We start from the raw sequence: 14,201 nt of genomic DNA, 5'->3' as shown, positions 1-14,201 counted from the left end.
TAAAGGAAATAGATTTTGAGTAATGTTGCATGCTAACAGTTATCTCATAAACTATCTTGATTGTCTAAATGCATGCAAAGGGAGAATGTTGCCCACTGTCAAAATACCCCAAAGTAGTGGTGCCCCTGCCTCCACAATGTGTCCAGTGATGGAGAACGCTTCAAAGCTGAAGGCAGCCAGTGTCCGTTATCAGAATATGATTCCAGAAATTTTTACCAAATGGTCCTACTTGTACCCCTTGGACCTCGCACATTCTCCTGAGATTCATAACCACCATCTTGCTGCACAGTCTTGTTACCACTCCAAGAGGAAAGAGACAAAAATCAGTTTGGACATTATAATCAGACTATGATAAGCAAATAAAAATACCTGATAGGGGCACTTCAGGAAAGGAAACATTTTAAGGATGTCCTTGAGAGGTGTTCTGCCGCCGATCAACTTTCTTCTTATTTCCAAAGTCTGGCTCATCCTCTTATCAATTTCACTCCAGTCCTTTTCTGTTTTCACATATTCTTGCTGGAACCAGTTAATATGTTCATCTACCTCATAATCTAAACAAACAGCTTCCTCCTACAAAATATTTTCACAATATTAATATGTTCCATGTTTCAAGTGGCAGTATAATGCTTCATGAGAACCTGAATTATGGGCTGTATGACACACTCAACGATTCACTCATGTGGTGAGCACTACTATGTAGCATTACGCTTGGCTTTGAATGTGGTTAACAAATGTCTTTGATGCTGTGAACAAATCAAAGAGTTAATTACTGACTCTGGAATTATAATCTGTTCTCTTTTTTAAAAATTTTATTTATTTGATTTTTGGCTGCATTGGGTCTTTGCTGCTGCACACGGGTTTTCTCTAGTTGCTGAGAGCAGGGGCTACTCTTTGTTGCGGTGGGTGGGCTTCTCATTGCGGTGGCTTCTCTTGCTGCGGAGCACTGGCTTCTAGGTTCACGGGCTTCAGTAGTTGTGGCACATGGGCTTCAGTAGTTGTGGCTCGCGAGTTCTAGAGCTCAGGCTCAGTAGTTGTGGTGCACGGGCTTAGTTGCTCCGCGGCATGTGGGATCTTCCCAGACCAGGGCTCGAACCCGTGTCCCCTGCATTGGCAGGTGGATTCTTAACCACTGCACCACCAGGGAAGTCCCATAATCTGTTCTCTTGACAGATCTAAGAGTTATTCATTTCCTACATATCTTTTTATGTGGAAACCTAGATTACCCAGAATGTTCACACTGAATAGAAATGTCATTTATTCCTATGCATTTAAATTTTAGAAGACAAAATATTAAGAAGAGATAAAAGGTTTTAAATTAAGTTTTTGTTATTGTTATTGCTTGTACTTTTCCTTCTTAAATGCTTTTTTAGGGCTGCAGTACCATGCCATATAATCCAAATTCAAAATAATTATGGTGGGTATTTTGTGATGCTGAATCATGAAGCTGTCAATTATATTCGCTATGCATTTGGGTACACTGGATGGGGTGGGGTGGCTAAAAGTACCTCACATATTCTCATTAAAAATCTAAGGTAGGGACTCCCCTGGTGGCACAGTCGCACCTACTGCCCGCGAGCCGCAACTACTGAAGCCCGTGCACCTAGAGCCCGTGCTCCACAACAAGAGAAGCCACCGCAATGAGAAGCCCATGCACGCAATGAAGAGTAGCCCCAGCTCACCGCGGCTAGAGAAAGCCCACGTGCAGCAAGACCCAATGCAGCCAAAAATAAATAAATAAATAAATGTATTTTTTTTAAAAATCTAAGATAATCAACAGGCTTTGAGAAGACAAGAAAAAAAATCTTTCTAGAAAAGTTAGTTGAGCGGACATTTGGCTGAACTATACTTGAATCAACAAGTTGACAAACTGTCTAGCTGACATGTGAGCAGATGTTACCTGTAAAAGATGGAAAAATGGTAAAGAGCCTAAAAGGCTCCTATATCAAGACTTTTACAAGCATTTTAGGAAAGCGTCAGGTAGATCCACTATCTGTGAACATAGGATGATTAGCAAGACATAGACCAAGTGAACAGATTCCTAGAAAAATATACAGACTAAAAAGAAATTCCTAGAACCTTACATAAATTTAATTAGAAGACAAAAGTCTTTCCACAAAGAAAATACCAAGACCTGAAGTTTTCATAGACAAATTCTACTAAACTTTCAAAACAGAGGGCATACCAAATTTACGCAAATTTTTTCAAGGAGTCAAAAAAAAAAAGAAATTCTATGAAGAATTCCAACCCATTTTATGAAGCCTCTATGTCTACGACATTGATTCCCAAACCTGAAAGAACTGTATGAGAGAGGATAATTACAGGTCAATCTCATTCATGAACAAAGCTGCAAATATTAGGAACAAGGAACAACTAACTTGGATCTATCCCAGAAATGCAACAAGGGTTTGACGTTAGTAACTGGTCATGCTCCCTGCTAACTATGGTGTTCCCCAGAGAGTGTCTTTAACCGTCTAACTCCTCTAAGGGGGTATTTATCTGAGTTATCCGGTCTAAAAGCCACTAGCCACATATGGCTACGGAGCATTTGAACTGTGGCTAGACCAAATTAAGATGTGTGCTGGCAACACTGAATTTCAAAGACTTAGGATGAAAAACAAGAATCTAAAACATCTCATTAACAATTTTTCATAATGATTACATGTTGAAATGATAATGTTGGGTTAAGTAAACTATACTCTTAATGTTATAATTCCGCCTGCTTCTTTTTACGTTTTTTAATGTGGCTGCTAGGAAATCTTAAATTATATCTGTGGTTTGTATTATATTTTTATTGAACAGTGCTGTGTTAGATGCTAGAGTTTTCTTCATACCAAATTCCAGTCATCCCTGTTTCCACTTCTATTGTCATCGGAAACGATGTTTCCCTGTGTAACTTGAACAGTCTCTTTCCTTAACATTCAGTCACGTGTCTTAGTCAATCAGCAGGGAAACTGCTTTGACTTTGCCCCGTGTTTCCAAGTGCACGGCTGACTTGTAAAACTTCACGGTATTAGCAAATGTGCCACCTGCTGATGGCAGTAATTGCATTATATCCAGAATGCAATTAACTGTCAACGTTTTTCTTCAACTTTTGCTTCTTGTTCAGTTTTGCACCATGAGAGAAACATCTGTGGAAAAGGCTGCAAAAATGATTAGTATTTATACAATAAATCATTATGTCAGGTGCAGTAAGAAACAAACAGTAAATGCCCTAAAAGAAACCTAGTGTTATGTCCTTAGCATTGACTAAGCAGTTTTTGCATGACTTTCAATTCCATTGTATTTGTAAGCCAAAGAAAGCTAACACACAAAACTGTTTCATGACTTTCAAAGTCACTGGGTACATATATACCCAATAAGTAGGAAAAGAAATGTTTTAAGAGAGAAATGAATTACAGTAGCCCCCTACTTATCTGCGGGGGATACGTTCCAAGAGCCCCAGTGGAAGCCTGAAACCACAGATGGCACTGAACCTTATATATACACTATGTTTTTCCCTTAATACGTACCTATGATAAAGTTTAATTTATAAATTAGGCACAGTAAGAGAGTAACAACAATAATAAAATAGAACAATTATAACAATACACTGTAATAAAAGTTATGTGAACTCTCTCTCAACTTAAAACTTATAAATTCTTTATTTCTAGAACTTTCCATTTAATATTTTCAGAACACAGTCGACTGAAGGTAACTGAAACCCCAGAAAGTGAAACTGTGGATGTTGTGGGGGGGGGCTACTGTATAAGTATAGTGTTAGTAATTTAACACCCGGCAGTTTGTTTGTTTATTTATCTATTTATTTATTTAACAAAAGTCTGGAGGACTTTGGATGCAAGGACACCCCACAATCATTTATTAAATCCCTGTGTTCCTGTCCTAGATATAGCATAAGTTTAAAAAAAAAAAGCATAAATTAACCCCTCTACAGAAACTGCTGCAACATTCCCAGTATATGTTTGATAAGATATTTCACATCAGAATCGGGCAAAATATTGTGTTTTCTTCATGTTTCAGACTCTGAGAAAAGTCCATAATACTCCATCACTTGATGAAGCCTGCCCTGGAACAGGAGAATCACTGAGATGTGGATCCAAAACCTGACGTGCTGTACTTGGAGCCGCTGGTATTACTAAGAATAGGCAAGATGCTGCTGCTCTATCTAATAACCCCCAAATGTCAGAGCAACAGACGTTTATCACTCATGTGAACGTCCCTCTCGGGGCCCAGCTTCTCATCCTCTTCACCCAAGAAACTGGCTCCACCAGCTAGAATGTCAGTCATCATTGCAAAAGCAAGGGGAAAGATGGGGCACTGCATACTGGATCTTCAATGCGCTTGACATTTCTTCTCACGTTCCATTGATCAGTCGGTCTCATGGCCGCATCTCACTTCAAGGGAGGGGAGATGTACCAACATGCTGATTGTCTGGAGGAGATGAGCTGATTAAATTGGTGAGCAGCAATCACATCCACACTCATCCACCTCTGCGCTTCTTACTATGTGAGAGCACAGCTCTCCTTGTAGCTTTAGCCAATTTCAGACAGGGTTTTCTGGTAGCTATAGCCAAAACCATAATAATTGAACACTGGAACACCCAATTCTCAAACCAGAAATCAGTTCCCTAGATGAATTCTATGTCTAGCAATAAATCCTTCAAATACCAAGGAGAGATTTAAGATATTCGCAGATAAATAAAAAGTGAGAGGATTGATCACTAGCAGATCTGCCCTACCAGAAATGCTAAAGATGGTCTTTCAAGCTAAAATGGAAGAACATTGACTGTAACTCAAATCCACAAGAAAAAGAGCAGTGGTAAAGGTCACTACATAGGTAAGTACAAAAGACAGTATCAATGTATTTTCAGGTTGTAACTCCTTCTTTCTCCCATCTTGTTTTAAAAACAATTGCATGAAGCAAGAGTTATAAATTCTGTGTTGATGGGCATACAGGGTATAAAAGGAAGACAAGTGTAGTTATACAGGGGCAAAGTTTTTACATGCTGTTATAATTAAATGGCTATTAATCCAAACTAGATTATTATAAATCAAGATGTTAGTTGTAATCCCCAGGGCAACCACTAAGGAAATAACTATGAATGTTTATTTACTAAAAGAAACAATAGGGAAATTAAATTAATACACTAGAATATATTTACTTAACACAAAATAAGGCAGGAATTAAGGAATAAAGTAACAAGAAAAAGAGGACATATAGAAAACAAATAGCAGACATAAATCCTAACTTACCAGTAATCACATTAGGTAACTGACAAAATGGATTTTAAAAAAATGATCTAAATATATACTGTCTACTAGAGACACACTTTAGATTCGAAGACATAAGTAGATTGAAAGTAAAAAGATGGGAAAAGATATACCAGTAAGCAGTAACCGAGAGACAGAATAGCTATACTAATATGCAACAAAATAAATTTTAAGACAAAAATTGTTCCTAGAGACAAAGGAAGATATTTTATAATGGGAAGAGGGCCAATCCATTAGGAAGATATAACAATTATAAACTTATATACACCTAGCAATGGCATCTCCAAAGTCACGTGGCAAAAACTGATAGAATGGAAGGGAGAAAGAGACAATTCAGTAATAACAGTAGCTGGAGATTTTAATATGTCACTTTCAATAATGAATAGAGCCACTAAACAGATGGTAAACAAGGAACTGGAAGACTAGAGTGACTGCTATTCCTGGAGAAGACATGGATGGTAAGAACTTGAAGCTGGATGTAATAAATCATGCATGAAATGAAAACCTCCAGGAAGATGGTATCAAAAGGAATTTTGAAGAAACTGATTGATAGGATTAAATTATTTACTTAAAACTCTTTACAAAAACCAAAATATAGACTACATTAACCGATAAAGATAACATAATCTGTGCACTTAAAGATCACATTAATAGCCTCCAAACTGAGAGAACTTCATTGCAATTAGGAAAAAAAAAAAAAAAAAAGAAAGAGAGAAAAGCAAAAGCCCCTGTGGAAAATTCAAAGTCCTTCCTGTACTGCTTCAAGAAACCAAAATAAATGTTCACCACATATCCATGTCAGAGTTAATCTACTCCATAAAGACAGAGGAGAATCTTTTCAAAGTGGATGAAAAGATCAGGCATAAATGTGAAGGACTGGACACATGAAAGATTCAAGCCAGGTTTTTATCAGAAAAATTTGAAAGAAGCAATGACTATTATTAAAGTCAGCTTATATCCCAAGAGTGAAAAGTTTATGGTAGTAAGTCGAAGCCTCTACTGGCTGAAAGAAACCTCAATAACTTAAGAAAAGAAAATGCGTGCATTAGTCAAAAAGCATTAAAGACGAGTTTAAGCATTTCAAAGTATGTTTGCATCCTGATGTTTCAAATGGGGCATGGAGGGGGGAGGGATAAATTAGGAGTTAGCAGAGGCCCAAAGGGGCCACCAAGGAATCCTCTGGATGGAGAGATTTCTGAGAAATGATGTGCATCAGGCTGGGTGAGTGTGAAGATCGGGGTCCAGGGCCCTATGTCAACCGGCTGCCATCCCCACCCCACCCCAGGGTCAGGATGACAGGAGCAGGATGCCTCCACAGGCCCTCTCCATCCTGCCACAGCAGGTTCTCCACAAGGGCAAGACAGAGCTTATCCTGGTGCTCCTTGCACTGGCAGAGGCTTGGAACCTTCCTTTGGTCCTACCCTCCCACCTGAGCTCAGCACCCCTAGGCCAGGCTCTAGTTCTCCTATGAGAAGGCAGGTGCTACAAAGGAGTCCCAGGTTGGTTCTTGAGACAAGGACTCCCTGTCTTTCCCCTTATTCCAGAAACTGAGGGTGAACCACCCCAGAAATGTCTGTACACTAAGTGCTAAGTGATACTAAGTAATAAACACTAAGTAATCAAATGTAATGTGACAATGGCATAAGAGTAGACTGAGAGACCAGTGGAATAAGGGACAGTGCCCAGAACACACCTAAGTCTTTTGGGGGAACTTAACATACAATAAAAGTACCACCATAAACAAATAAAAAAAGGATGGATTGTTTAGTAATTGGTGTTGTAAGAGCAACTCACCCTATGGATATCCTTACTTAATAGCATATACAAAGACAGACTCCAGATGACTTAAAGATCTAAACATGAAAATGCAAACTATAAACTTAATAAGAAAGAGTAGGAGAATATCTCTGTGACTTAGGGCATGGGAAGGACTGCTTCCTACAAATTAACAAGAAAAAGATGCCAACCCATTAAAAACTGGGCAATGGATCTAAAGAGGTAATTTTCTAAAAGAAGAAACTCAAAAGTCTAACAAACACATGAAGAGATGCTCAGACTCATTAGTTATCAAGGGAAATGCAAATCACAAGAATCAGATTGCACTTTATACCTATTAGACTTGGCAAAACTCACAAGGCTGGCTAGTGCCAAGCAATGGCAGGAAGACAAGGATATGCAGTATTATGGGAGTGAGACTAACAAAATCATTCTAGAAAGTAATTGGTCAGATTAACTACATGCATGCCCTCTGCCCCATCAGTTCCACTTCTTGGTGGACAAGCCAGAGGAATAACACACAGGTGAGTCCATAACCAGACAGGTATAATGGCGTTCTCTGCAGTACAATCCGTTGAGGGGCTTGAGGCAAGGGCTTGTAATAATCGTTACAATCATGGGCTAGAAATATACATAGTAACGTGAATGAGTCTTAAAGAGTGTCGGTGAAAAAGTGAAACACGAATGAGGTATAGAGTCAAATATGTATAAACCCAAAATCACAGTACACATTTTAGAACACCTTACAAACAAAAAGATACAGATGAAACACAATAGGAGGATTGCCCAAGAGCAGAGGTGGGGAAGAGGGCAGAGAAGAACGAGCACAAAAAGAAGTGAATAGGGCTTCCCTGGTGGCGCAGTGGTTGAGAGTCCGCCTGACGATGCAGGGGACGCGGGTTCGTGCCCCGGTCTGGGAGGATCCCACATGCCACGGAGTGGCTGGGCCCGTGAGCCATGGCCGCTGAGCCTGCGCATCCAGAGCCTGTGCTCCGCAATGGGAGAGGCCACAACAGTGAGAGGCCCGTGTATCGCAAAAAAAAAAGTGAATAGAACAAGAGAAAGGCCTGGCACAGAACAATGACAATAATGTGCCATGAGGTGAGGAGTTTGATTCACTCAACTTTAACACCTGAGGTTTTGCACAAAACATAATACAGTACAAAGTTAATTCCACTACTCTGCATGCAGCTCCACACAATTCCTGTAAGCTTTTATTTAAAACCAGTGTGTCTTCATCATTTAAACAGGACAGTGTTTTCAGCAACTTAAGAAATTACTCAGTTAAGATACAAATGAACTTATTAACAAGACAGAAATAGATTCACAGATATAGAAAACAAACTTATGGTTACCAAAGGGGAAAGGGGGTGGGGGAGGGATAAATTAGGAGTTTAACAAATACACACTACTATATATAAAATAGGTAAACAAGGACCTACTGTATAGCACAGGGAACTATATTCAATAGCTTGTAATAAACTATAATGGAAAAGAAACTGAAAAAGAACATATACATATGTGTGTATATATACATATATAAATCATTTTGCTGTACACCTGAAACACTGTAAATCAACTATACTTCAATAAAAAAAGAAATTACTCAGTTAATTCTGTTTTGAGAATCTAATTATGTCTCCATTTATAAATACTAGAAGAAGTATAATAAAAGGCAATTAAGCAAAGGAAACAGATTTATCAATTCACAGGGCTACAAGTTGCTTGGACCTAAAACTAAAAGTCAGATGCATAAGAAGCAATGTCACTTATGTTGCATTTGACAGCATGATTTACAAGCAGCAGTGACATGAGGCCATGAGGTTGGCAAAGGATTTTTAAACATTGCATTTAAAACCAGTATTTTGTAGGACTGATCTGGAAACAGTCTGGTATTCTGACAAGTATAGCCATCTGCATACCATGGTTGTAAGTTTTTTAAGAGCAGAATATGAGGAACCCAGGCATTTTTAAGACTCACGGGTGGATGCTTTGATGCTGCTGAAGCTTTGGGTTTTGTAGCACAGTTTAAGCAGTGCCACGCTGACCTTGAAGACTGAGGGAGGAGGAGGGTTGGGGACAAAAGATCTGTGACCTAGGCTCAAACTCACACAACTTCTGCAGCTGCTTGGTTATCTGCAGAAGCCCACGTGACAGGACTAAGAAACACACTGTCCTTCGCTGAGGCATCTACCATCAGTTCTTTGGTAAATTCCTTCCAACCACCAAAGGACAAACAACAGAAACAAAACAAATGAAAAATCTCTTCCTCTCCCTTACTCCTTCCCAAAACCTTCCTCCAGTTTAGCCAAACCCACTTCCCTGCCTTTGAGGGAACGGCCTGCCTCCTGGCTTCTTGCCTGCATCAATATTTTCCATCTCTACAGCACAGGAGATAACTTTTTTCTACATTATGGAAATGCTGTGCCCAGTCAAGAAATTTTAAAAGATGTGAAAGTTGTCACAGTGTATCTTAATCCAACTATCTTTAATTTTCAGAAATCATAAAGACATTAAAAAGGAGCTATCAGAAATTCAAAATGAAGCCCAAAATAATTTAGGCAATTCATCTGAAGTCTAAAATCCCATGAGATAAGTGGTATATTCAATGGATTTGTCCCTCTACTCTTCTTAGTGTTTTTCCATTTGCTTAATCACCATGGAGGGTACAAAACACAGAAACACACTGTAATGTAATATTCTAGTGTAAAATCTTCTCCATCCTGTAAAGCTTTTGGCTTTACAGAACATGAGGTCATAAACAGGGATGCTACAGTGTTTAAAAGAATCAGCAATTTGTAGCTCCATTTGTAAGAGGGAGGAAAGTAAATCCTTACGAATTAGATTTGCTTGGCAGGAAAAATGTTGCCTCTTCAGATGTGAACAAGGACCTCTTTTTGCCCCAGTTGGCAGGAAGGTCAAAACTAAATTCTGTTGCAACTTAACTCATCTTGGGCCCTGGTACATTCAATCCCTGTTCTTTTTGTAGCAAAGACCCCTGCATGGGCCTTAGTAGGATTCAATTTAGAATTCTGGCACGTCTGCGAGACTCCAAGATAGGAACAACAAAAGGTGCAGTTACATGAAGAATTGAGGTGGTTTTGAGAAAGAACGGAAAGATGATTGTACAAACTGGGTCAGTGATGATGTGTCAACATAGGAGAGGAGCTGCCATTTAGCCTGTGTCCCTCAGGGTGGCCTGTGACCCCCTGGGCTCACCCTTGCTGGGGATACGTGCTACTTTTCCGATTTTACCATTCATCCATTCCAATGAATTTTGGTGGGACGTGCATCAATTTTGGTGGGATGTGGTGGGAAAGAAAGAAAACTGAATTTGTAAAATTTTAATTCATTTATAAAGGAACTCCATTTGTAGTATATGGAAAATCACATATTTTGAAAATATGCACAATATAATTATGTTCCTTTACAAAGTGGCTTTTTATTTTAAGAATATAAAAGATATTTTAAAATGAACGTAATTCTATCTTATCATGATTTTAGTTTATAATTCCAATATTGCAGTTAAAGTTTCTATAAAATTACACTAAATTTAGGTAGCTTTCATCTGTCTTGTCTTTTCATCAAAGAGCAGACATAAAATTATATTATCTTAACTGGCTGTCATTTGAAAATCTCTTTGATTTTATAATTATATATAAAATTATATAAAAAAACTATAGTAAGGTATTTCTTTTTATTTATTTATTTGGATCTTTTAGTTGCAGCATGTGAACTCTTAGCTGCGGCATGTGGGATCTAGTTCCTTGACCAGGGATTGAACCCGGGCCCCCTGCATTGGAGTGTGGAGTCTTAGCCACTGGACCACCAGGGATGTCCCAATAAGGTATATCAAAATACTCCTTCATCTAAAATTTTTCTTACTTCTAATGTTGGGATGAACGGTTTACAAAATATGTTAAAAAATATTCCCGTCCCCTGGTGCTTATAAGTAGTGATAATAAAATTGAGATGATCTGACAGGTTGCTCTATTAATATCAAATAACTATACCAGCTGAAGAAGAAAATAGAATATTTACACCAAGTACATTCAGTAACATAAATGTGTCTGTAGTGAAAAATTATATTTACATATTCATGTTCGATTGATGTGAAAATAGATTTTGGGGAGGACATGAGATTTAGCTTCTATAACTTGATAGTTTGGACATCCTTCCTAAGGAGCTCAATCTACTTTATTAGCAGGGGACATTTTTGTTTCTGAGAACACTTGGGGGCTGTGAGGTAGATAAGGAATATTTATAGAATTTCAGATAATTAGGACCCACGTGAACAGTATGTACAGCAAACCCACTGCAGAGGGAGGAATCTCCAGGCCCTGCCTGGGGCCCTTTGCCTGTAGCTCCTCATGGCCGCCTCTGTACACAGCGAGAACAGTATGGGGTTTTGGACCCATGCATGTGGAGTAGCTTCCACCCTGAAACCTTGAAACCAGAAGCAACTTGACCCCTACAATATGAGTATCAAAAACACTTTCTGTAGCAATAAGAACAGCAAGAATACAGGATACATTTTAGGATGAGAGGAAAAGAAATTATTCAAAGATCCAGAACTTTAGGGTTTCTCCAGGTTTTTTGAAGATTGTGAAAGAATAAACTTGCGATGTTCAATAACACTCTCTGCTCCGTTTTTGGAAGTCCTCTTTTGGAAATATTCTCATTCACAAAAACAAAACAGATTTTTTTTTTTTGGTTTCTGACCCACACCTCAAATTTTCAAAAGGATATTTTATTTTGTTTTAATTCTTTTAAATGCTAGTATTTATTATCCCTTAATCAATCAACCAACCAATACATTGTCAGAACAATTAAAGATTCAATCTTACTTTTATCTGGACAATTTTAATTTCATCAAATCTTGTATCAGCAAGAGATTTCCTTGTCTGGCCTCTTCGGTGTCCAAATTTACACTTATTTCTCATCACTTGTTCATCATCTTCTATGGGTCTTCGAACATATTTAAAACGATCTTTGAGGGCTCGTTTCCATAAAAACTGTGTAAAATTATAAAACAGGGCAGTTAATCTTCAAAGAGATTGGAATAATCCTATATAAACAAAATCTTTGTCTACCACCTTTGGGCTTGAAATTATTTTCCCATCACAGTAATAGAAATAATATATCTATTCTTCTATTTATCCTCACAATAATCTTGTGATAACACTATAAATATATACATATATTGATATTTTGTATAGTACATAGCTATATATGTGTGTGTGTGTATGTGTGTAGTTATATAAAATGTCATATAGCTAAATATACTAGCTCTTGAGTCTAGATTTCCTAATTCCTAAAATTGGATACCTTCCACTTTAGTGTCTCCACAATGCACTCCACTTTCCCGTCGGATTCTAGAAGAACTGGTACTGGCTCATGCATATATGGACTGACACGCTTTCTTTAAATGCATCATCAGATGAAGCAGCCTGTGCAACAGAGGAGAGGAAGAGATGGTGCCATTTGGGGAACTGCCAAGAGTTGTGCATGGCAGGAACAGAGAGCTCAAGATGTGGAAGGGTAGAAGACGCAGAAAATAGAGAAGTCAGCCCCATCCTGAAGGGCATGGTTACCCCAAAAAGAGCTTCAAGGTAATCGGGAACCAGATCCTTTCAAACCCCTCTCTGTGGACAGAGAAGTTCTCTTCTAGAGCGATGGTTCTCAAACTTCCGCCTGAATGACAATTCTTGGAGGATCTGTTAAAACACAGGTTGCTGGGTCCTACCCTCAGAGCCTCTAATTCAGTAGGTCAGGGGCAGGGCTGAGGATCTGCATTTCTTCCAAGTTCCCGAGGGGCGATGCTGACGCTGCTTACCCAGACTCTAGAGGTTCTGCTTCAGCAGGTCTGAGCGGAGCCCAGATGTCTGTAGCCTTTAAAGCTTTGTAGAAAATGGCTGCAGAGCTGGGTTAGGAAGTCCTCTTAGGCCACATTGAGTGGGAAGTGTGGATGGTCAGACTGTGCTCTGGGAGAATCTGTCTGGCATGTGGACAGCTTGGAAGACCAGAGACATGTTTAACAACTTGGGGACACACCTGGGCTTCTTCCTCAACACACCAACACTGCTAACATTCTTTCCCTCTGCTGGGCCTTTGGTTTTGGCCTGAAAAGCTCTGTCCCTCTCCTCACCTACCCTGCTGGTATCTAGGTAAAGCTTGCTCTGTTTCCAGATCTCAGCTCAGCCATCACTCCCTTACAGCCTCCCTAACAGTTCACTTCCCTTGGTTTTCAGGCTCACCTTTCCTTGTCAACACTTATCACACTGGTAGTTTACCCTCATCTATGTGATGTTTTTGTTTCTTTTCTTTTTTGTTCTTTTCATTCTTCCTCTATTCAAGTTTCGCCTTCCTTTCTTCCTTCCTTCCATTCTTTCCTTCCCCTAGGCTGCGAGCACATGAAGAAGGTCTTGAGTCTACTTTGCTCACCAAACCCAGCACAGTGCTTGGGGCATCTTGGAAACTATAAACACTAGATGCCTTGTGTCTGTCCTCTGTGAAGCACATGGGCCCAGGTGTTGAGCAACAGACTAGAAGCAAGACTCTGAGTCTTGGTCTTGCTTGGTAAGTATTTCACTGTGTGAGGAGTGGCCAAATCTAGCCTCAAGGCTTCTTTTCAGCCCCTCATCTTCCCTGCAATGCCATGCACTTGAATAGGCCCAAGAGTGGGTGCAAGGAAAGAAACGGCCATTTGTAGCTACACAGGCCCATATTTGCCTCCTAGTCTTGGCCACTAGATGGGTTAAGTCACTGGGTGACTTTGGGCATATCTTATGAGCTCGGGCAAATGGGAATGCCACTGAGATCATGTTAGTCCAGCGTCTGGCACTTAGATTTTGTCATTCCCGGTTCCTCGGTTTAAGTCTCAATAAGAGCTATTCCCTGCCCCTGAGAAAGCACTGGGACCTAAGTTGGAAAGACCCAGGATCCTGGACTAGCTCCAGTACGTATTAGCTAAGAAATCTTCAACAAGTAATCCCTCAGCCTTAGTTTCTTTAAATATAATGGAATAAGAAGATTAGTCCTGTCAACTGCACTGGGTTAGGGGGAGACTCAAATGAAGAGCTACTTCATGGAAGACATTTCTAAACTAGAATGTAAAACCCTTGGCAGCCCTGGTGAGGAGGACTGGGGCTTGGGGGT

At 39.4% G+C, this 14,201-nt stretch overlaps 1 protein-coding gene across 1 annotated transcript in view; it reads right to left on the bottom strand.

Moving 5' to 3' along the window:
• Nucleotides 1–14,201, bottom strand: part of SAMD3 (sterile alpha motif domain containing 3) — a 47,504-nt gene that overhangs the window by 7,267 nt on the left and 26,036 nt on the right. The window contains exons 7-8 of the mRNA XM_060030533.1: nucleotides 11,891–12,058; nucleotides 370–570 (exon numbers count right to left, since the gene is read on the bottom strand). Coding sequence (XP_059886516.1) covers nucleotides 370–570; nucleotides 11,891–12,058 — 369 coding nt within the window. The remainder of the gene's footprint in view (nucleotides 1–369; nucleotides 571–11,890; nucleotides 12,059–14,201) is intronic.

The sequence above is a fragment of the Delphinus delphis genome, chromosome 14 (assembly GCF_949987515.2).
Source record: "Delphinus delphis chromosome 14, mDelDel1.2, whole genome shotgun sequence".
In the NCBI taxonomy this organism is placed as follows: Eukaryota; Metazoa; Chordata; class Mammalia; order Artiodactyla; family Delphinidae; genus Delphinus; species Delphinus delphis.
This window is presented reverse-complemented; position numbering and strand designations above follow the sequence as displayed.